Source organism: Pongo pygmaeus, chromosome 2 (genome assembly GCF_028885625.2).
Source record: "Pongo pygmaeus isolate AG05252 chromosome 2, NHGRI_mPonPyg2-v2.0_pri, whole genome shotgun sequence".
In the NCBI taxonomy this organism is placed as follows: Eukaryota; Metazoa; Chordata; class Mammalia; order Primates; family Hominidae; genus Pongo; species Pongo pygmaeus.
The window spans coordinates 142,087,359-142,111,572 of record NC_085930.1 but is presented as its reverse complement, the minus strand read 5'-3'; the positions used below and the strand labels follow the sequence as shown (position 1 = coordinate 142,111,572).

The 24,214-nt window shown below is 47.9% G+C and overlaps 1 protein-coding gene and 1 pseudogene across 1 annotated transcript in view; both read right to left on the bottom strand.

Moving 5' to 3' along the window:
• BFSP2 (beaded filament structural protein 2) overlaps window positions 1–21,310 on the bottom strand; it is a 75,005-nt gene extending 53,695 nt beyond the window's left edge. The window contains exon 1 of the mRNA XM_054482310.2: window positions 20,794–21,310. Within this exon, the coding sequence (XP_054338285.1) occupies window positions 20,794–21,282 (489 nt within the window). The 5' untranslated portion in view covers window positions 21,283–21,310. The remainder of the gene's footprint in view (window positions 1–20,793) is intronic.
• On the bottom strand, window positions 10,486–11,394 carry LOC134739215 (AF4/FMR2 family member 4-like; annotated as a pseudogene).
• Window positions 21,311–24,214: the final 2,904 nt, after the last annotated feature.

Sequence of the window (24,214 nt, the reverse complement as noted above, 5' to 3'; positions counted from 1 at the left end):
CCAGAGCTGGGAGAGCAGCCTGAGACCGATTCTCTCTCACAGTCCTCACAAGCAGCTACCCCTGCTGACACCTTGGTTTCCAGCCTCTAGTCTCCAGGCCTGTGAGAGAATAGCTTTCTGTTGTTTTAAGCCACCCAGTTTGTAATACTTTGTTATGGTAGCCCTGGGAAACCAACATAGCTGCCTCTTATTAACTGATTACTTTGTAGGGCACTTCCGTTTGTTGATTTAACCAATATTTATCATGCATCTATGTGCTGGCCGCCATCCTGGGTGACAGAGAAAAGCAAGAGCCAGAGAGGACAGGTTCCTCCCTTCCCGACGCATACTTTCTAGTTCACATGCATTATCTCCAGCCAGCATCCCCACAGCAATCCTATGAAACAGGGATTATTCTCCCTCAATGTACAGATAAGGAAATGGACTCTCAGGGGTTAGTAACCGGTCCAGGGCCTCTCTTGTGGGAAGGAGTGAGCTGGACTTGCTATGTTCTAACTCAGTTGATTGCATAGATGAAGGACTGCCAAGATAGACTCTGGGGCAGAGATGGGTGAGACAGGGGTGTGGGTTCTGCAGACACACCCTGCTCAGCACATGGGAGGCACAGAGTGGGCCCTGCTCCTAAAGTCACAGCACAGCCCAAGCAATTACCTCTCAGCCCCCAGCCTCACGGGGGCTGCACAGGACATGTGAGGCGAGAGGTCGCTCGCACCCCGGTTCTGCCTCCGTGGTCCTCCCACCACTGTGGAGGAGGAGGCTGAGGATGCCTGCTTGCTGTAAGGAAGTAAACTGTGGCCCTGACCATTGGCAGCTGACAGCTAGACCAGAGTATTCTCACTTACGCACGAGTGTTTACAGAATATCAGCAACAATCAGACCAGCTCTCTCTGTGATCCTGGTGGAAGGAGATGGAGACAAGGGCACGTGGTGATTCTATCTGGACAGAGAGGCAAGGATGCTCTGCAACCACAAAAACTCAACATCCCCTCTTCCAGCTGACTCGAGTGATGACTGCTGCTGCTTTACTAACGGCAGCTCTATGCCTGCTTCATTCCTTCCACCTCCTGTGTAAAGATTATTAAGATCCCCAATCATCAAACTGCCCCTACTTCCTGACACCATCAAACGCAGAGCAAGCCTTTCTTAAACCTTTCCCCAACAACCTAACACAGGCCTAAACCTCATAACAAGCCCCTCCCAACCCCCTTTCCTGAGATGTCCTGGGTTCTCCTGGTACATTTTTCTGTTGCTGCAGCATGCTAATACACCGTTTCCACCTATGAGTATGTGCTCAGGGGTCTTTGGCTGGTGGGATTTCACAGAGCCATGCCTCACTCCGTGGAGATTGGCATCTTGGCCCCTACCACTGGGCTAGGTGGTGGTGAGAGGTGGTCGCCCCTGTCAAGGGCAGGGGTCCCAGCCCAGCAGTCTGTGGAAATCCCTCATGCCAGGCCTCGCCCACCCGAGCAGGTGCTCACCTCCTGTAGTGGAGTGGTTTGGGGGAGCCGGAGCCACACACCATGGGGAGTCTCTGAACTCTACTCAGATAAAGTCATTCTGCCTTGAGTGCTGACTGCTCAGCACATTTTTCTGAGTATTAAAATCACTGAAAAAGAAAACGAGAAATCCTGAGGAGGGCTGCGCTATTCCCCAGCAGCAAAGCTATTAAACTTGCAAGTCTCAGTTCTGAGCTGTCTGATGGGTCGGAAGCCGCCCAGCCTCATGCATCCTGGTTAAAGCAGTTAGTTCCAGTTAGAGATGTGCTTGCAGAAGGATCAATCACCCTTTCTGACAGTTTCTTCCAAATTAAAAGAGGCAGAGAAGGGCAGAAAAAGGAGGCACATCCCAAAGTCTGAACTCACAGAGTGGGGCCTGTGTTGACTATAGCTCTATCTTATCAAACAGGGGCACTCTACGTAGACTGTGGGCCAGCCTACCCTTCAGGGTTCTGGGACAGGACTAACTCGGGTCTTACAGATGAATGTGACAGGAAGTTTTTAAACAGTATTTTAGGGGTAGAAACAACAACACTGAATTGATCCTGGCTGGAACACTAACTGTGGCCTCAGTTTCTTTATCTGTAAAATGGGTATTACGGGCTGAATCGTGTCCTTCCTCCCCCAAATTCCTATGCTGAAATCCTAACCCCCAGTACCTCAGAATGTGACTATATTTGGAGAAAGGGTCTTTAAAGAGGTAATTCGGTTAAAATGAGGTCCTGACGGTGGCCCCTACTCCAAGATGCCTGGTGCCCTTCTGAGAAGAGGAAGTTTGGACACAGATGTACAGAGGGAAGCCTGAGTGAGGACACAGGGTGAAGATGCCCTTCCATGAGCCAAGGAGAGAGGCCTCAGAAGAAACAATCCTGCTGACACCTTGATCTTGGACTTCTGGCCTCCAGAATAGGGAGAAAATGCATTTCTGTTGTTGAAGATACACAGTCTACGGGCCTTTGTTCTGGCAGCCCAAGGCGACAAATACACTGCACATAATCCCATCTTCCTAGGTAGCCCCATATGTTATGGAGAGGCCCAAATTAAGACAGAGAGTAAAAGTTCTTGTTAACGTTTGCAGATGTCACGCAAACACAAGGCCTGCAGTTCAGTGAAGACTGTGGATGGTTTTATCCTCATGAGTCTTACGGAAGTAATGATTTTGTTAGGGAAGGAACATGATTTTGTTAGGAAAATCATAGGTATGTTCTCAGTGGTCTTTGGCTGGTGGGATTGAGCGGGTACATGCCTCACAGAAGATGAACCCAGAGAACTCCCAGAGTGCCAGTGCCTGTGCCCACTCCGGGCTGTCCCTGGAGATGTTCCTGGCCTGGGTGGGCTGGATGCCGCCATGAGCGCCTCATTTCCCAGGCAGTCTCCTCAGGGACGCTGGGTACCCACACCCAGTGAACTCCTGCAACCTCCCGGGGCGTCTCCTCCTTGTCCCAGTTACTCCTCATGTGAGAGTGATGGTTTCATCTTCATTGCGCAGATGAACAAAACAAGGCCCATGTTTCCGTGGTGGGTGAGTGATAATAAATCCCTCCATCACATAACCTTTCTCCTCAGAGCTGGAGAAAGGTTACCTGGGGGGTGGAAATGAAGATGATGAAAATGAAGTAAAGTTGAAAGCTGGGAATGGCACCCGGAAGTTCTCTGGGCAGTAGGGCTAGCAGTAGGAGCTGAGGAGGCGGGAGGAGAGGGGAGAGAACAGGGGTGAGTAGAGGGGAGAGGGCAGGGGTGAGAAGAGGCGAGAGGGCATGGGGGACTAGAGGGGTGAGTAGAGGGGAGAGGATAGGAGTGAGTAGAGGGGAGAGGACAGGAGTGAGTAGAATGGAGAGGATAGGGTCTAGTAGAGGGGTGAATAGAGGGGAGATGACAGAGGTGAGTAGAGGGGAGAGGATGGGGTACGTAGAGGGGAGATGGCAGGGGTGAGTAGAGAGGAGAGTAGAAGGGAGAGGGCAGGGGTGAGTAGAGGGGAGATTGGTAGGAGCAAGGAAAGGGATGAGTAGAGAGGAGAGGGCAGGGGTGAGTAGAGGGGAGATGGTAGGAGTGAGGAAAGGAAAGAGTAGAGGGGAGAGGGCAGGGGTGAGTAGAGAGGAGAGGACAAGGGTGAGTAGAAGGGAGAGGGCAGGGTGAGTAGAGGGGAGATGGCAGGGGTATGTAGAGGGGAGAGGGCAGGAGTGAGTAGAGGGAGAGAACGGGGTGAGTAGAGGGGAGATGACAGGGCCGAGTAGAGGGGTGAGGACAGGGGTGAGTAGAAGGGAGAGGGCAAGGGGGAGTAGAGGGGAGAGGCAGGGGTGACCAGAGGGGTGAGTAGAAGAGAGATGACAGGGGTGAGTAGAGAGATGAGTAGAGGGGAGAGGGCAGGGGTTAGCAGAGGGGAGAGGAGAGGGGTGAGGGGAGAGGGCAGGGATGAGTTGAGGGGAGACGGCAGGAAGGAGTAGAGGGGTGAGTAGAGAGAGGACAGAGGTGAGGGGAGACAGTAGGGTGCATAGAGGGATTAGTAGAGGGCAGAGTACAGGGGTGAGTAGAGGGGAGAGTACGGGGTGAGTAGAGGGCAGAGGATGGGGTGAGTATAGGGGAGAGTAGAGGGGAGAGGGCAGGGGTGAGTAGAGGGGAGAGGACGGGGAGAGGGCAGGGTAGAGTAGAGGGGTGAGTAGAGTGGAGGGGGCAGGGGTGAGTAGAGGGGAGAGAACAGTGGTGAATAGAAGGGGGAGGGCAGGGGTGAGTAGAGTGAGAGAACGGGTGAGTAGATGGGACATAGCAGGGGTTAGTAGAAGGAAGATGGCAGGGTGTGTAGAGGGATGAGTAGAGGGGAGAGGACGGGGTGAATAGAAGGGAGAGGGCAGGGGTGAGTAGACAGGTGAGTAGAGGGGAGATGGCAGGGGCGAGTACAGGGCTGAGTAGAGGGGAGAGAGCAGGTGTGAGTAGAGGGGACGGGCGAGGGTGAGTGGAGGGGTGAGTAGAGGGGAGAGGGCAGGGGTGAATAGAGGGGAGGAGGTAGAAGTAGAAGGGTAAGTGGAGGGGAGATGGCAGGGGTGAGTAGAGGGGAGAGGATGGGTTGAGTAGAGAGGAGATGATGGGGTAAGAGGGGAGATGGCAGGGATGAGTAGAGGGGAGAGGACAGGGGTGAGTAGAGGGGAAATGGCAGGTGTGAGTAGAGGGGAGATGACGGGTGAGTAGAGGGGAGAGGGCAGGGTTGAGTAGGGTGAGTAGAGCGGAGGGGGCAGGGGTGAGTAGAGGGGAGAGGACAGGGGTGAATAGAAGGGAGAGGGCAGGGATGAGTAGAGGGGAGAGCAGAGGGGACAGGGCAGGAATGAGTAGTGGGGAGAGGGCAGGGGTGAGTAGAGGGAAGAGGGCAGGGGTGAATAGAGCAGACGTGGTAGGAGTGAGTAGAGGGGTAAGTAGTTGGGGGTGGCAGGGTGAGTAGAGGGGAGAGAATAGGGGTGAGTAGAGGGAAAACAGCAGGGGTTAGTAGAAGGGAGATGGCAGGGGTGAGTAGAGGGGTGGGCAGAGGGGAGAGGGCAGGGGTGAATAGAGGGGATAGGGCAGTGGTGAGTAGAGGGGTGAGTAGAGAGGAGATGGCAGGTATGAGTAGAGGGGAGAGGACAGGGCTGAGAGGAGAGGAGAGGGAAGAGGGCAGGGGCGGGTAGAGGGGTGAGTAGAGGGGAGAGGGCAGGGGTGAGTAGAGGGGAGAGGACAGGGGTGAGTAGAGGGCATGGGGTGAGTAGAGGGGAGAGGGCAGGGGTGAGTAGAGGGGAGAGGACAGGGGTGAGTAGAGAGAGGGCATGGGGTGAGTAGAGGGGAGAGGGCAGGGGTGAGTAGAGGGGAGAGGGCAGGGGTGAGTAGAGGGGAGAGGGCAGGGGTGAGTAGAGGGGAGAGGGCAGGGGTGAGTAGAGGGGAGAGGACAGGGGTGAGTAGAGAGAGGGCATGGGTGAGTAGAGGGGAGAGGGCAGGGGTGAGTAGAGGGGAGAGGACAGGGGTGAGTAGAGGGGAGAGGGCAGGGGTAAGTAGAGGGCATGGGGTGAGTAGAGGGGAGAGGGCATGGGGTGAGTAGAGGGGAGAGGGCAGGGGTGAGTAGAGGGGAGAGGGCAGGGGTGAGTAGAGGGGAGAGGACAGGGGTGAGTAGAGGGCATGGGGTGAGTAGAGGGGAGAGGGCAGGGGTGAGTAGAGAGAGGGCAGGGGTGAGTAGAGAGAGGGCATGGGTGAGTAGAGGGGAGAGGGCAGGGGTGAGTAGAGGGGAGAGGACAGGGGTGAGTAGAGAGAGGGCATGGGTGAGTAGAGGGGAGAGGGCAGGGGTGAGTAGAGGGGAGAGGACAGGGGTGAGTAGAGGGGAGAGGACAGGGGTGAGTAGAGAGAGGGCATGGGTAAGTAGAGGGGAGAGGGCAGGGGTGAGTAGAGGGGAGAGGACAGGGGTGAGTAGAGGGGAGAGGGCAGGGGTGAGTAGAGGGGAGAGGACAGGGGTGAGTAGAGAGAGGGCATGGGTGAGTAGAGGGGAGAGGGCAGGGGTGAGTAGAGAGAGGGCAGGGGTGAGTAGAGGGGAGAGGGCCGGGGTGAGTAGAGGGGAGAGAGCCGGGGTGAGTAGAGGGGAGAGGGCCGGGGTGAGTAGAGGGGAGAGGGCAGGGGTGAATAGAAGGGAGAGGGCAGGGGTGAGTAGAGGGGAGAGGGCAGGGGTGAGTAGAGAGAGGGCATGGGTGAGTAGAGGGGAGAGGTCAGGGGTGAGTAGAGGGGAGAGGACAGGGGTGAGTAGAGAGAGGGCATGGGTGAGTAGAGGGGAGAGGGCAGGGGTGAGTAGAGAGAGGGCATGGGGTGAGTAGAGGGGAGAGGGCAGGGGTGAGTAGAGGGCATGGGGTGAGTAGAGGGGAGAGGGCAGGGGTGAGTAGAGGGGAGAGGACAGGGGTGAGTAGAGAGGGCATGGGGTGAGTAGAGGGGAGAGGGAAGGGGTGAGTAGAGGGGAGAGGGCAGGGGTGAGTAGAAGGGAGAGGGCAGGGGTGAGTAGAGGGGAGAGGACAGGGGTGAGTAGAGAGAGGGCATGGGGTGAGTAGAGGAGAGAGGGCAGGGGTGAGTAGAGGGGAGAGGGCAGGGGTGAGTAGAGGGGAGAGGACGGGTGAGTAGAGAGAGGGCATGGGGTGAGTAGAGGGGAGAGGGCAGGGGTGAGTAGAGGGGAGAGGACAGGGGTGAGTAGAGAGAGGGCATGGGGTGAGTAGAGGGGAGAGGGCAGGGGTGAGGGGAGAGGACAGGGGTGAGTAGAGAGAGGGCATGGGTAAGTAGAGGGGAGAGGGCAGGGGTGAGTAGAGAGAGGGCATGGGTGAGTAGAGGGGAGAGGGCAGGGGTAAGTAGAGGGGAGAGGGCAGGGGTGAGTAGAGAGAGGGCAGGGGTGAGCAGAGGGGAGAGAGCAGGGGTGAGTAGAGAGAGGGCAGGGGTGAGTAGAGAGAGGGCAGGGGTAAGTAGAGGGGTGAGGGCAGGGCTGAGTAGAGGGGATAAGACGGGTGAGTAGAGGGGTTTGTGGAGGGGAGAGAGCAGGGGTGAGTAGAGGGGCGAGTAGGGGAGAGAGGGCAGGGGGGAGCAGAGGGGAAAGGGCAGGGGTAAGGTGAGGACGGGGTGAGTAGAGGGGAGAGGACAGGGGTGAGTATTGGGTTTTGTGGAGGGGAGAGGGCAGGGGTGAGTAGAGGGGCGAGTAGAGGGGAGAGGACAAGGGTGAGTAGAGGAAAGAGCTCGGGGTGAGTAGAGGAAAGAGCTCGGGGTGAGTAGAATGGGGAGTAGAGGGGAGAGGACAAGGGTGAGTAGACGGGAGCGGACACGGATGAGCAGGGCGTGAGTAGAGGGGCCAGGCAGGCGTGGGCAGTTACATTCAGCAGGGGCCTCTGTCTTCTGCATAATTTTGCCCAGAGCCTGCTGAAATGGCGGGACTTTCTAACTTCCACACTGTAGTGTTATTTAGTTAGCGCTTATTTAGATGGTTATTCATTGGTCCTGAAATAAACATGTAACTAAAAAAGACAAGTTGTTTTCCAGTAGTGGTCAGTTTGGTGATGGAGATTTCCACTCCTGTGCCCTGCGTTCATTGCCTCCTGAGGACTGCTGAAATCACTTCTCGTTTCTGCTGAATAATGCACTTGTGACAGCCAGCTCTACTAGCTCGTTTACAACCAGATAAATGAGTCTTTATGTGCTTTTCCCCAGCCAGACGACAATAAACTAGGTTTTATTTGCCTAAATTGAGTCCTCAAATTCAGCGGATCAGCATAAACCCTCTGGGAGAGCGCTGGGGACCCTGCGTAACATTCTGCTTGGTTCAGCCATTCTTTCACTAATTCCCCGTAAAAAGCCACCACATTTGTCCTCAGCACTTGTGCCAGCTGCCTGGATTAGTTTTAATTTAGCTCTTCTGGAGAGTGTAGCCCTTTAGAACATCTTTCCTATTGCTCTTCTGTACGCATGTTTAATTTGGCTGGGTTTGTTTTGAGAGGAGCTGTGGAGATGGGTCTTCTCTCCCATCAGGACCCGTCAGTAGAAGGGTTCTCTTGCTTCCGTGGAGTTCTGAAGGCTTCCCCTGACCCAAGACCTGATAGGAATTACTGCTTCCCCCACCCCAAAAGCCACTGACAGGACTTTTGTTTATTACTGCATATTTTATTTAAGGTAAAACCTCCAAACAGTGCCAAATAGTATACACCCCAAAGTAAGCCTGCTCCTGCCCTGTCTCCAGCCCCAGCCCTCTCACCAGTAGCCCCCACTGTCCGCAGCCCCTATGTGTGCTTCCAGAGAGGGTCTGCAGCCCCTATGTGTGCTTCCAGAGAGGGTCTGCAGCCCCTATGTGTGCTTCCAGAGACGGTCTGCTCTCCACTTTCTAAGAAACACAAATAGTAGCAGAGCACAGACGTGGTTACTCAGCGATACATCCTGGCGCCAGCTCCACGTCAGTATCTAACCAGCATCCTGGTTCTCTTCTCACAGCGGCAGAGGATTCTGCTACGTTGTTTCTGTGTCAGACATTGCAGCCACTTCCTGTCTCACTGCTGGTGTGGAATTTTAGAGAACCCCTGAGCTGGAGTTCTGAAGTGAAACCTGGAGCCTGTCTGGTTCCATATTCAACTTTCACCACCAGCCGTTTCTTGAACACCCGCTGTGTGTCGAGGTATGCCTCTCTGTGCCAGGCTCTGGAAGTGGAGAGGGAGGGAGACAGAGCAGTGGCCCCGGCAGAGCTGGCGCTTGGTGGGAGGACTGCCTGGCACCCAGACGCCATGCCCGGCTCCCACCTTGGTCCACGCTGGGCCTTGCTCTTAAGGGCCATATTCCGGCATCTTCCTTGGGACCCACATTCAGTCCCCACTTCCTGGGGCACCCTCGCTGAGAACTAATCAATACCCTGCTCTTTCTGGAAACTCACACAGCATATGTCGGTTGATCAACGCGCTCATGTAAGCAGCTGTTTGTGTTACTGCTCGCTTAATGTATGTCTTCAAGTTTATTCAATTCCACAAACTTAGATAAAGCATTGATTATGCGCCAGGCGATTTACACACATCATTTCATTTACATTCCTGCACCATCCCGATGAAGTAGGTCTTCTAGCTGCATTTTTATGAAAATTTCAAACGTAAGTCAAAAGAAATATGTTATAATGGACCCCCATATATGCATCACCCAGCTTCCTTGATTATAAGCACGTGGCCTATTTTGTTTTACTTGTATCCACACGTCTTGTCACTCTGCCTGAGATTATTTTCAACAAATCCCAGACATCATATTATTTCTTCTTCAAATATTTCAGCCTGTACTGGCAAATTACAAGAATGCTTTAAAAAGAACACATGACTTCACAACCATGATCACGTCTAAAAATTAATAATACTTTTGTAATACTTTCTCAATTATCAAATATCTAGTCAGTTTTTATCTTTTCTCGTGTCTAATATATTTTTTAATAGTTTGTTTGAATAGTGATCCAAATAAAGCCCATTTTGATGGGCTGATATGTTAATTTAGTCTCTTTTAATGTATAGATTTCTCTTACCATCTTGCTTCTTTCCCTTGCAATTTTTATTTGTTAAAAAATTGGGTCTTTTGTCTTATAGTTTCCCAGAGTTTGGATTTTGCTGGTTTCATCTCTATAATAATACTTTTATTATTTTCCTTATGACTATCTAGTTGTCTAAATATCACTTATTAAAAAGTCCACCCTTCCCTCTATTGGCTTCAAGTGCTGCCTTTATTAAAACTAAATTTCCAAACACAGTAGAGCTTACTATAGAATTAACCTGTTCATCTGACCCTTGTCTTTTCTGTAAATTAGTAGTTTTATCTTGAGGCTTCATCATATTCAGGTTTTTTGTTTGTTTGCAAGACTACCTCATAGGTGGTGATGTGTACTCCACCAGGAGATAGAACGGCTGCTGGTCACATTTTGTGAAAGTCATAGCTGTTGGATTATTGTTATTGCCTAGAGCCATTGTTTTATTATAGATATGAATAAAATTAATAATTCTATTATTTTTATTAGCTGGAATACATCTATAAAAAGATAATTCCTTTCTTTAATTATTTATTTTTCTTACCTGATATACCTATAGGTCTTATAAGAAAGGCAGGAAAATGCTTTATTTTCTCTCATTATTTACCAGTTTTAAAAATAATGAGTTGGTTCCTCAGTGGGCTCCAAAGATGATTAATTAGTTTTTTTTTTTTTGGTGTTATACTGATATATTTGATGGATTTCAATCTATTGCAGTTAATGTTCTTAATAATATTCTTTTAAAAATTGATGGATCATGCTTTTATTCTATAACTGACTTATTTTAACATTTGAAAACTGTAAATGACATTGTCTCTATTTCCCAAGAGGGGAGCTAACAGGTCTCTATGGATTCACTTGGAAGTCGCTCACAAGTCTTTCTTTAAACTTTAAAACATCTCTAAACTTTTACATTCTTTACTATTAAGGCAAAAAGGCAGTTCAAGTTCAATCAGAGTTTCATGTTCAATTGCTTCACATAGTCACAATATTAAAAGCTCTGAATGTGTGATTTAGGTCCAGCGGTTAGAAAGGTATTTTCAGCCTGGCGAGATGTGATTTGCAGCTGGGCTGCAGCTCATTTGTGCTGTCACCATGGGATTGGCTACTGTAGTGCTCAGAAGACAGCTCTGGTTCCACGGACTCCTGTCCGCCCACAGGCTGCACACAGGCAATAGGTTTCTGTAACATTGAACTGAACTTTGACATCAGCGAAGGTGGGAAAGACTGATTTGAGTGCTGCCCACTTGGAAAAGATACATGAGAGGGAGACTCTCCGTTTGCATTAGGGTCCCCAGGTGATTTGGAGCGCTGATATTCCTTGCTATGCTGATCATTCCCATGAGACCTGGAACGACTGGAGCTTAACCAAGAGACAGCCTGGGGTTTCCCAGGGCTGGAAGAGCGCGGCTTGGAGTGCTGTGATCCATGCTGGCATTTTTCTCTGGTCTTCTGCTCCCACTACTGCTATGTGAGTCACAGTCATGTCTCTGGCCACGACTGTTAGTGCCACTGGTGCCACCTGCACTGGTCTACTGGCTACTATGTCCACTCTGTAAGCCTGAGAACTGTTTCTGAGACAGAAATGCTGGGTGCAGAGGTCCTACTGGGGTCCATTTTCATCTGTTATAGGTGGTGTACTGTAGGCTTGGAAATTGCAACAAGCCTTGGTATAGATTTGTCTCCTATAAAATCTTTCATTTCACCATAGTTTCCAAGCCTACTCTGGATACAACTTGATAACTTATCTTCCTTGCTAGTAGGTTTGTATGGCTCAGCAAAGAGAAGAGAGCTAGGTGGGAAGGCAACTTCGTCCTGTTGAGTTTCCTGATCCCGCCTTTCTTGTTCTTTCATACACCACACTGTCCGGGCTTTATGGTTCATGTTGCTTATCTTGACTTCTTTTTCTCCCCAGTGCAGCCTCGTTAGTGTCCATCCTTACGGCAGTTGGACCTCAGCTTTGCTGTTGCCTTAGATTCCACAGCATGAGGTGTAGAAGAGTCCTGAGCACAGGAGTTCTGTCCCCATGGAGTTGGGGTAGCCACCCTCCCAGCACATGGATGTCTTCTTGTTCATGTTACTGGAAGCCCTGATAATATTCTTATTGATTCCCAACCATCTTTGGTTAGTGGGAGCTTCTTTGGATTGACTCCTAAGTCTTCTGACATGACTGTAGTAGTTTTTCATAGCGTCCTTGCTTTCTGGTATGACAAGATGTTTCAGACTCATCTTGTATATTTCCTATCCTCAAAGCTGGATTCAGCCATTGCTACAAGGAGCCCCCCATTCTTTTAGTGAAAGATGGTTGTTAGAGACCCAAATCTGAGGCTAAAAATGTTCATTGTCGCTAAGTTGGCCATTGCTTCTAGATCTTTCAGTGGTCAGACTTGGAAATAGGCATATATTTATTTTTATGATCACATATATCATGACTTTATACTGATAATTCCAATTTAAATTCAAGACTAAAGAATTGTTACTAAATGTCATGCATCTTACAACTGTATCTCCTTTCACTCACACTCAAGTCTCAGTTTTCAATAACACAAATATAGTTACTCTCTTACTCTATCCCACAGTACACACACACATACACACACACACACACCAGTGTCAGAATAACAGTGCCAGTGCCACCACCACCAATGTGATTACTGAAAAATTGTTGGTTTTTTTTTTTCTGTTGTCTTTTGCATCTCCACCAGGAAATGTACAGTTAAATTCCTGTGGTTTTAAAAGCCACTTGGAATAGTTCTTCGTGTGACTATGCTATCAACTTGGTACATAGTTGGATTCATTTGTTTCTTTTTATTTTTGATTCTTAGAATTGGCTTTCTGAAATCTATTTTTGTTATACAATTCTGTAAAATATTTTCATGGTTCCAAAGTCATCTCCACATAACAAGATAAATTAGAAGAAAGTTCTTCTAATTTATCTTGTTATGTGGAGATGACTTTCCCTGCTACTTTTTCCCCTCCACCCTCCTATAAGTAACATTTAAAAACACTTATGGTTTGTTTTATTCCATTTTTTCAATGTAAAAAAATACGTATGTATACATTCATATCCTTCCCTTTTCTTAGCTAGATGGTAGAATGAAATACACACTCTTTCCATCTTGCCTTTTAGCTCAATAACATATCCTGGAGATCATCACTCCATAGTAGCTATAGAAATATTTCTTGTTCCTTTGCAGATGCATCATGGTTTATTCAACGAGTCCGCTCCTGGGAGGTATTTGGATTGTTTCCGGTATTTTGGTATTGCAGATAGGATTGCAGTGAACAGCTTTGTACATACTTCTTGTTCATATTTTTGCCAGTGTGTCATTGGGAGTGTGTCCTAGAAACAGGACTGCTGGGTCAAATTATATATACATAAATGCCTATATAATTTGTCTAGACGTTGCCAAATTCTTCTCCATAGGGGTTGTAACATTTTCTATTCCCATCAACACTGTATAAACTTGCCTGTTTCCCTAGAGCTTCACCAACAAATAGTTTGACATACTTTTAGAGTTTTGCTAATCGGATAGGTAAAAGTGGTATCTCAGGTAGATTTTAAAAATTTCTGTTATTATGAGTGCAGTTGAGACATTAGGAGCCATTTTCATCTATTTTTTTGTGTCAACTGTTTGTTCATATCTCTAACATTTAAAAATAAAAGAGTGCTATCAGCTTTTTTTTAACCTGAAATTTTAAATGCTGTGTATAAAATAGGGCTATTTTAACCTTCTGTATCCTATATTGCATTTTTTTTTCTAGTTTGTCATTTATCTTTTAATTTTGCTTATGGTGATATTTTGAAATGCAACATTTTTAAGTTTTTCTTAATCAAATTTATCAATATTTTCCTTTGTTGCTTTTGGATTTTGAATTGTAACAAGAAAAATTTTTCCCGCATCCAGATTATAAATGAATTCAGCTATGTTTTCTACTTGTATGGTTTCGTTTTTGATTTTATATCTAGGATACATTTAGAATTGAGCCTAGGGTACAGCAAGAAATGGATCCAATTTTATTATTTTCCCTATGACTATCTAGTTGTCTGAATATCACTTATTAAAAAGTCTACCCTTCCCTCTATTGGTTTCAAATGCTGGCTTCATCAATACTCAATTTCCAAACACAGTAGAGCTTACTACAGAATGTTCTATTCTGTTCCATGGTTGTCCGATCTTTTTTGTGCCAACGCTAAACTATTTTAATTACAGAGACTTTATAATATGTTAATGTCTGGTGGGGCTGCTGGTCCCCTCCCCAGCCTCCTCCCCTCCACTCTTTCTTAGTTTTTCTTTCCTGGCCATTCTTGTCTTTCTGTTCTTACAAAGGGAATTTAAAATCAACTCATCTAACTCTTGAAAAAAAAGATGGAATTTTAAAAATTAGGATTGCATTAAATTGATACATTAACTTAGGGAGAAGAGACATCTTTATGCTATTGAGTCTATTTGAGTGCATGGTGTTTCTTTCCATTTGTTCAAGACTATTTTGTGTGTTTCAGATAGATTTGATTATTGTCTAATATAGATTTTGGACATTTCTGAAATTTAGAGGTAATTCATCTTATGCTATCATAAATGAGATTTTCTCATCTCTTATATCTTTTTTGTTTATCTATAAACAGCATTGTTTGTTGTTTGTTTTGAGATGGCCCTTGCTTTGTTGCCCAGGCTGGTCTTGAACTCCTGGGCTCAAGCAATCCCCCTGCCTCACCCTCTTGAATACCTGGGACTACAGGTTTGTACCACCATGCCCAGCAGCATTTATTTATTTATTTTTCTTTTAGAGACAGGGTCTTGCTCTGTCACCCAGGCTGGAGTGCAGTTGTAGAATCATGGCTCACTGCAGCCTTAACCTCCCAGGCTCAAGTGATCCTTCTGCCTTGGCCTCACAATGTGCTTGGATTACAGGCGTTTGCCCCCATGCCCAGCCTCAGCATTGCTTTTTGATGTTATTTTATAACGTGCTACTTCACTAAATCATCTTATTGTTTGTCATATAGTTTTTACATTGTTCCTTCTGGAATTTCCAGAAAGACCAAATTTTTCCCTCTTTCTTTCCAATTCTTATACCAAGTACTTTCTCTTGTCTAATCATATTGACTACTGCCTCTAACCAATGTTACAGAGCAGTAGAGACAGCAGACATCTTTTTCTCATTCTTAATTTCTGTGGAAGGCCTAGTGTTTCCTTCTTAGAGATATTTTATCATGTCAAAGGAAGTCTCTAATCATCCTCATTATTCAGATGAGACACTGAGATGCAGAGATCAATGAAGACCTTGGCTCAAGATCACACAGTTGGTAAATGGCAAGTGGCAAGGCTAGGGGCTGTCTGGCTTCAAAATCCCCAGTCTTTGCATCACATCTAGTTTTCCCTAGTTTTCATGGAAAACTGACCCCACCCCGTCTTCCATTTCCCAACATGGAACTCACATTTTAAGAGATCTTAAGAGATTTAAGAGTGGCCGAGTGTGGTGTATGAGAGGGGCATGGAAAGAGGCCCTGAGTGCCACGCCCTAGTCTCCCTCTGTTTTCTTTAGCAGTTCTCTTGCTTTCCAGACACATTCAACTTCCAGAAACCACCTTTCTTAGAAAGCAGCTTAGTGACTGGCTGGGCACGGTGGCTCACGCCTGTAATCCCAATACTTTGGCAGGCCAAGGCTGGTGGATCACCTGAGGTCAGGAGTTTGAGACCAGCCTGGCCGTCATGGTGAAACCTTGTCTCTACTAAAAATACAAAAAAATTAGCTGGATGTGGTGGTGGGCACCTGTAATCCCAGCTACTTGGGAGGCTGAGGCAGGAGAATCGCTTAAACCCAGGAGGCGGAGGTTGCAGTGAGCCGAGATTGCGCCACAACCTGGGCAACAGAGTGAGACTCCATATCAAAAAAAGTAATAATAAAAATAAATAAAGAAGCTTAGTGGCCACCTGTATTATATGAACAAGACCCTTGGGAAGCAGGCTCATGCCTCCTTCTCCCCCTCTCCCATCAAAATATTTCTTCCAATCATATACCTCACTCTTCCTAAGAGGAATGAATCTCTCTAATGGACTTTTCTCTGGTAGCTACATTTCTAACCATACTGTAGTGTCCGTTATAGCTTGGCTGACAAAGAAACTGCCCCACTGGCCTGCTCTGACCAAACAAATTGCATTGATTAAGAAACAGGCTGAGTGACTTTTTCTTGGGGAGTTGTGTTCAGGCCTTTGTAGATTATGATTCTGCCCCCATCACCTACTTTCCAGGGATACCAGGTTGTGAATCATGAACAACAAACCCTGTTGCCTTTCTTTATTCTCAGTGGAGAAGGATTAGTTCTTGTTTCTTTTTCTAAAAAGAAAGCCTTCTAGGACCACAAGTTCTGTGGGAGAGAAACCTGGCCCAGATCTGGATTGCCTGAGTTTCCAGCATGTTCTTCAAGTAGGCAGATTCCCTGAGTATGGGCTGTCTCTGTGCAAGGGATGGAAAGACAGGCTGTGAACAGCAGGAAGAATAGTCAAATCAAGTCCATTTTAAACTCTAATCCTTTGCCTTTCAACAATTTTGATTTCCTATTTCCTCCAGCTGACAGCCTTATCCTTTGGAGGTATAAGCTGCAGTTTTCTCCCATGGAGACCTAGACTAATGTCCTGGCTCCTTAACTTAGAACCTCTGCGCTCCCCTTTCTTCCTCAGGCAGCTTCATTCTCCCCCGGCTTCAGCTGTTCCTTTTGTTTTGACACCCGGTCTCTGAGGGCTGCTCCTCTGTCCCCACTCTCCTTTCATCTGCAGCTCCGAGGCACAAGGCTGCCTTATTCCAAGCTTGTGTTTGGCCTATTTGAGGATGAAAGGGCCTGATGTTGCCATCAGAGCCTATTGTCAGCATCCTTCATTTGGTAAGAAAAGTCAGGAGCACAGAGCAAGGCTGGAAAGGGAAATGGCCCAGGTCTTCCTCAGCCTCTGTAGTTGCCACCTGGGGTTTTTCTGTCTGTTTTCACCACTTAGCGAGGCTTGGAGGTTCTAACACAGCTGAGGAGTGGGAGGAGAGAGGTTTGGAATTGAAATAGAACTTCATATGCATGAACCCTAACTAGGACCAGCTATATAATTTGCGGATCCCAGTGCAAAATGTGGGGCCCCCTGTTCAAAGAGCAGGAACAAAGTGCGATTTAAGTTACTCAAATATAATGCTTTTTCCTTTCTTCTGTCATGTTTCAACTTGTTATGTTAATTTTTATCTGCTATTTAATTTCCACTCCCTGGGGCATGGGGATGCTCATGCAGACCTTTATAGGCATCCAGAGGCCTCGCTCCATGATTCTGGGCATGTGCGCACCCCACCAACGGCTGCGGTACCTTTCTTACTGGCCACTGGACCGATGTACCATGTCCTGCTGGTAGGGGTTGGGTGATAACCCCCAAGAATATTACAACCTCAGTGCCACCTGTAGGTACCTGGGTCAGGGGTGAGCAAGAGGCTTGTCCTCTCCCTCCAGTTGCTGCCACCCAGGGGCATGGAGCAGGTGTCAGAAGGGGCTCCCAGGGGCAGAGGGGTGGGCCAAGAACCTGTTGTAGGGAGACAGAGGGAGGTAGGACCGTTCAAGAGCCCCTGGTCCATACTCCATTGTCCCACGAGACTTCACTTTCAAAACACAAATTCAAAGATAAAACTATTGGCTGGGCACGGTGCCTCATACCTATAATCCAAGCCCTTTGGGAGGCCAAGGCAGGAGGATCTCTTGAGGCCAGGAGCTTGAGGTTGCAGTGCTGATGGCATCGCTGCACTCCAGTGCAGGGCCCTATGAGACTTCACTGGTGGTGCACCCATGGAGCCAACCCTGGCCCCAAACTTACATAGTGATAAGGTTGGAGAAGATCCCCTCCCTAGGATGGCCTTCCTGATTCTGCCATGGTGTGAGCCCTCCTGGCACCCTGGTTTCGTGTTGCTTTCCATGATGTGGCTCTCTGCACAGTGACAGCAATGGTTTCCCTCCTCCTGGATCCTCTTCCTGGCTTTTCTGAAAACCTGTCTCCTCTGGGTGGGGGTGAGACAGGCTGTGGGGAGATTTCAGGGGACAGGGGGCTCCTACTCCCCAGAATGGCCCTAGGAGCTTTCTGTGTCAGCTGGGGTGGTGATGGCAGGGAGGAGAGCCTGTCTCCTTTCCAACTCTTTTCTCCCCCCTCTGAAAGCAAGGGGAAATGTTGTTTCCCAAACATTTATGGAAATTGTCGCCTGCCCTGACCTTCCCCACTGCTTGCTCCAGCCTGATCCAAGAAAGTGCCACCAAAATAGACATCCCCACCCTGCTCTTGAGTGACTGAGGCCTCTCTTGGATTCTCTGTTTGGGGCCCAGGCTAAGGAGGTCGAATTTCTCTCTAGGTGCCAACTTGGGGCTCAGTTGCTGAGAGCTTGCTCTGAGGCCTCAGGCCCTTCATGGGCCCTGAGGAGTCACAGAGGGTTGCCATGGAACTGGGCTGCAGGACCAGGAGGAGTTCTGCGGACAAGGTGGGGAAGAGGCAGCTGCAGGTGGAGAAACAGGAGGGGTAAGGAGTGCTGTGAGGAGCACGGAACACCACAGCCCAGAGTCTGGAAAGGTGGGCATGAAGCCCCAGCCAGAGAGGCCTAAGTGAGGGCAGAGGGAGAGAGCTCTGGATTTCTGGAGCCCAGGACGGCAGAGTGGCTGCCTCTGACCCCAAGTGAGACGAAGGCAGCACTTTGTGAAAGGACTGGGCTGGGAGGTGGCCTTTCCTCTAGGCCTGGAAAGGGGTGGGGGCCTGGTGGGGGCCTCCTGCAGCTCCACGAGGCCAGATTGACCCAAAAAATCACGAGTATTTCTCAGTTATGGAGTTTTCTTTTGTTCTTCTTGATGGAATAGAGTTTAATATGGCTGAAAGGCTGGGCTGTGCAATATAGAAATAGTAACTCCAGGCCAGGCATGGTGACTCACTCCTGTAATCCTAGCACTCTGGGAGGCAGAGGCGGGTGGATCACCTGAGGTCAGGAGATCGAGACCAGCCTGGCCAACATGGTGAAACCCCATCTCCATTAAAAATGCAAAAAAATTAGCTGGGCGTGGTGGCACGAACCTGTAATCCCAGCTACTCGGGAGGCTGAAGCAGGAGAATCGCTTAAACCCGGGAGATGGAGGTTACAGTGAGTCGAGATCGCACCACTGCACTCCAGCCTGGGTGACAGAACGAGACTCCATCTCAAAAAAAAAAAAAAAAAAAAAGAAATAATAACTCCATTTTATCAATTGCTCTTACTCTATCTTCAAGTCCATGATTTTTTAAAAGAGAAGAAAAAGAGAACTTTATTCATACCCAGGCCCTCATTTATAGTCACTTAAGAGGAAAGTGAGCCCATGTGGGATCCTGACCCTCAACTACAGAGGTCGCATGTCTTGGTGTGTGGCTGTGGTGCTCTCACAGGATTTTAGAGCTTCCTAGTCTGTACTCTACCTGTAAGCAGGAGCCAGGCTCTTATTTGTCTATGGATTTGCTGGAATATCTAAGCATTATTATACCCATTTTGTAGATAATGAAACTGAGGCCCAGAGAAGTCAGTAAGTTGCAAAGGCTCTTGTAGCTATCTGGAGCCAGAACAAGTCAGTATCTATTGAGTATAAACTAAGTTTTGTGGCCCTACTTTTTAACCTAGCCATTGGGATACCTGATTTCTCCTGACAAGTCTGTGTGGCATCTGAGTGCAAGCAATTGTCCAGCAGATGCTGACATATTGGAGTATCTAGTGATGTTCTGGTCGTTGTTATGGCACAATATTTGGAATAAGGACAGTTGTGAAGAATCCTGGAGGAATGGCTGCCTCTTAGATTTGACAGGCGTTAAGGCCCTGGACTATTCTAAGATGGCTCTCCCTCGCAGCCTAGATGGATACAAGCAGAACAGCAGCACCAGGGGGAGAGCCTGAGAGGATGGTGCTTTTCATCATGCACTCTGTGCTGTGAGTGGGCACTGACAGCAGTGCAGGAGAAGCATCCTGGGATGAAATGGGAGGCAGGAGGGGCAAATGGGGAGTCCCTGTGTGCAACTGCTTAGTCTCCCCCAGCTACACACAAATAAAATTTTGTGACCTCCTCTTGGGAGGCTGCATACTGGACTCCAGGGGGCCAAGGGTCTGAGTTGGCAGTCTCTGGTGGGTTAGAGACTGATTTTGCTCAGAGGGGTCCCAAGGCCAGCATCTGGAGAGAAAGAGGAGGAGGAGAGGAGAAGTCAGCTATCCACAAAGAGACCAGCTGAGAGGTGCAATGCTGGCTGGAGTCCCAGCATTAGAACTACAGGCTGCAGGCCAGACATGATGGATGTGCTCCAGGCTCTGCAGAAATCACCCTGGAGAGTGGGAAAAGCAGGGCTGACCAAGCAAGGGAGAAAGATGAAACCTCTGCATCCTTCCCTGTCCAATAAGATAGCCATTAGCTACCTGTGGCTGTTTACATTTAAATTAATGAAAATTAGATGAAATAAAAATGCAATTCCTCAGTCTCATTAGCCACATTTCAAGTGCTTGATAGCCATATATGGCTAGTGGCTGCCAGATTGGACAGTGTAGATATAAGATATTAATATTTCCATCATGCAGAAAGTTCTACTTGAATGTAAATTATCTCATTAATATATTTTGTATTGATTACATGTTGAAATAACATTCTGGACATATAGAGTTAAATAAGCTATAATATTAACTTCACCTGCTTCTTTTTACTTGTTTTACTGTGGATAATAGAAACTTGTCAATTACCAATGTACTTCATATTTCTATTGAACAGCGTGGTTGTAGGTGGATACAGGAACACATCTCCATTTATTCATTGTTCTTAATACCACATCCATCCAATGGTATTTGATTGGATAATAGCTGTAAAAATCCCTTCTCAACAGTAAAGGTGACTGAGGCAGCCCAGGGTAATGGGGCAAATGCAACTTTGGAGGCACAAAAATTCAGGTTCACATCTCATCTCCATCCCTCTACTAGCTTTGAAGTCTTGGGCAAATTACATGCCTCAGTTTCTCATCTGAAAAATGCAATCAATGAATGATCCACTGCATAGCATTTCTTTGAAGTTTGAAGAAGATAGTAGATAGTCACGTATGGGGGCTAGCGTGGGTTCCTAGTAAACCTCGGTAAAAGGTAGCGTTGTTATCATTAGCATTTTAAGTGTGAAAGTGTAGGGGATTATGGTCAGTTTCTCTGGCCTCAGCCTACTCACAACCCTACCCGCTGCTTTCAGCAGCCCCTCCCAGCCCTCTGCAAAGCCCTTGGCACAGCCTGGACACTTACCTGCTGGCAGCTGCTGGCCCAGGAAGCCCGTAGGGCACCCCAATTTCCCGAGCGCGTGGCTTTGCTCTCCAGGTGCATCCGCAGTTGTGTTTCCAGCTCCTGACTGACTTGCTCAAGGGCATGCACTTTGGCCATATATTCCACCAGGCAGCCCCCTAGGTCCTCAACAGCACCATGGTCCCTCTCCAAACCTGGAGCCGGCACGGTGGCCAGGCCTGAGCTCCGCAGGCCCTGAAGGAAGACACTGCTGATGCCAAGGGCCCGGCGGGTCACACGGGCACCCAGGCCACCTATGCACCCACTGGGTGCTGTTCCTACATAGACCCCAGGTGCTCGGACAAGGCCAGTCATGGCATTGGTCCTGGAGGCTGGGGGGCTATCCAGGGAGGATGATGACCGTGGCCCCCTGAAGGATGCCCTGCGCCTCTGGAGGGGCATGCTGGAGCTGGCACTGGTGGGCAAGTCCACTACTACTCGCCTCTCACTCATCACCCCTTCTGCCTCTGTGGTGCCCAGTGGGTTTACAGAGTCCAGTGGCTTTTGGTTTACAGCCCCAGCATCCCTGTGGCCTGGTCACGGGCCTCTCTGGAATCTCCCCTATCCCTGGGGCTGCTTTGTCTGCTGTCTTCCATGAGTTTCCATCATTCACTGAGCTGAAAGAGAAATGGGCACTGCCCAGGGCTGTGTGCAGAGAGGCACTCATGCATTCTTTGATGCAGGGTCATGTGTCCAACCTCCCAGATTATTCTGCTGGTGGTGGGGGAGGCTGGATCAGTGCAGGCTGTGGGGGTAGACCATTTGGGTTTGTGCATTTTACTACCTAAGAGTGGGCAAGGCAGGCATCAAGCAACCCCATTTTACAGACGAGTAAACTGAGGCTCAAGGACCTCAGATCACAAGTGTACTGATCATTTGCCCCAGACCTCAGATTACAAGCTAGGACTCAATCTAGCTATTTCAGGGCTTTCTACATCCCTATGTGTACTGGCACACGTGAATGTGAACACATGTCCACACAGGCAATAGAGGATGAAAAATGGCAGGAGGCAGCTCCAGGGACCCAAGAGAAAAGACTTGCCTACGGTTTCCTCTCTCAGTCCTGCCAGCAGCTTCAGGTCCTTCCCTCACCTCTCTCCTTTCCTCCTCATCTCTGTCCTCTAATGCTCTGCTGTTCATCAGCTGCTTGCTGTTGGCCAGGATGCTTCCTCCCTCTGGACCTCACTGTCTGAACATTGGCCTGAGCCTCTAACTCTCTGATGCACCAGATAAGGACCTTGGGAAAATTCAGGTCCCACACATTATGTTCCGGCCATTCCCTACACCTCTGCTTCTCCATCTGTTGGAAAACTGAGAAATAAAAACAACAAAGAGGGTGTTTTCTGGTAAGTCTCTCCAAGGGTGCCCCAAGTTAGGATATGATGACACCCCTGGGTTTTAATTATTGACCTTGGCATCCACTAAGCCACCAAGGGTCACACCTCAATCACTTCTCTAGGATCAGAAAGGTTCCCCCAGTTTCAGGATGACAACATGGACCTAAAAACCTCTGTACATAAGTTTTACCCTGGAGAAACCATGTCACCAAACCCCAGAGCTGGATATTTTTCCAGATGCTGTAATGTAGGGATGTACCTCAGGTGAGAGAAGGAGAAGGGAGCCAATCTCTAGTGAGTAGCAGATCCAGCCTGGTGTGTGCATGAATCCTATAGTTTATTTCATGGAATTCTCAACTCAACCTCAGGAGGAAGGAGGTCCAGGGTTGACAGGTACTGCCACATGGGCTGTGCACCTCACAGCTCTAAAATGACATGTACTACAGTTGGCCACTGTTCTCTTACGTGAGGAGAACCCCGAGAGCTGCAATGACTTGCCCAAGGTTCCATGTCCAGAAAGTAGCAGAGCTGGGGGCAGACACCCTCTTCCAACCTCTGGGGCAGTGACTTACTTAAGAGCCTCCCTGTTGCCCACCACCCAGAGAGCAGAGTACCTACCCGAGGTCACGCAAGTAAAGGTAAAAAACCTGGTCACCTACCAGAAGACTCTGTGTGCACTTCCTTCCTGCTGACCAGGACACTCCAACCCTTCCTTTCTTTATTGTCTTCCACTTTGTCTCTGAGATGGCCTGGGAGGTATTTTATAAATATCAGTGTTGGCTATTTGATGAACAGATGAAAGAACCAATCGGATTAAGTAAAGGCCAGTAGTGTCCTTGTTTATTCAGACATAGCATTAATGCTGTCAACACCACCCCTGATGCACCCAGAAGGGGCATGCGAGCCTGTGTTACAGTAACAGCTTCCTATACGGGTGACACTGACTTGGTTCTGAGGATCTGCATTATTGTGAATTCCAAGATGTATTATCCAAGGCTGAATGAAAAGTTCAGGCTACTGATTAAGTTGTGCACAAATGTGTCATGTTTAGGTATTGTTATTCTCTACAGAATGGTAACACTCAATGGCCAGGTTAACCTCAGACTTCTCTGGACCAAAGATATTTACTATATAAATCCACTCAGCCCTGGAGACAGGGAGAAAGGGGGGGGGATGTACTTTGACACCACTGTCTCCAAAGACCTGATGAAAGATGAGTCTATTTTGGAGAAACTGCAAACATGTTCAAAAAGATTTATTTTATCAAATGATAAACTGCTAATCCTATTAGCTCGTCACATACATAAAACTCAACTTACTGTTAAATCAGATTAAAAAATACAGATGGATATAAAGTGGTGTTGGTACTGCTTAAGGAAGACTTAGAGCTTATCTTGAAAAGAATGCAAAATGTATTAGCAACAGAATCCTCTGGCTAATAAAATAAGTTTATTTATATATACATGGCAGCTGAAATCTGTGGATAAGGAAAAATAAGTCATACATCCACATATGTATATATAACATATGTATCTTTGATTACATATATTATATATAAATTTTACTTTACAAACAGATTTTTCTCTATGTATACTCACACACATTGGTATATTAAATGTAACAGTTAACAGAAATATTATGGTAAGGTTAAAAAGGTAAGACAACAACACGCTAGAAAATTAAACTTAGAGAAACATTTAGTTGCTTCTTTGTGGGTTGAAGAGTCTTTGAAGAGAGACAACAACCGAACTCATGTGAAGTAGGTTCATACAACATTGAGAACACACTTTTGAAGGCCATCTTTTTTTTTTTTTTTAAGGAAAATGCAGAAAGAAAAAAGTCATGATAGACTACAGCAACAACACAAACATATGACCCAACATTCAAGTTCAATTCCCAATCCGACTATAAGAGCATCTATATTCAAAATATACTATCAAACTATTTTTCTTTTAGAGAAAGGAAGTGTCAAAGCAGTAATCATCTCTCTCAGCCACAATCAGGAAAAAATAGAGAAGCAGCCACCTCTGGAAGCCCCTTGGGCGTCT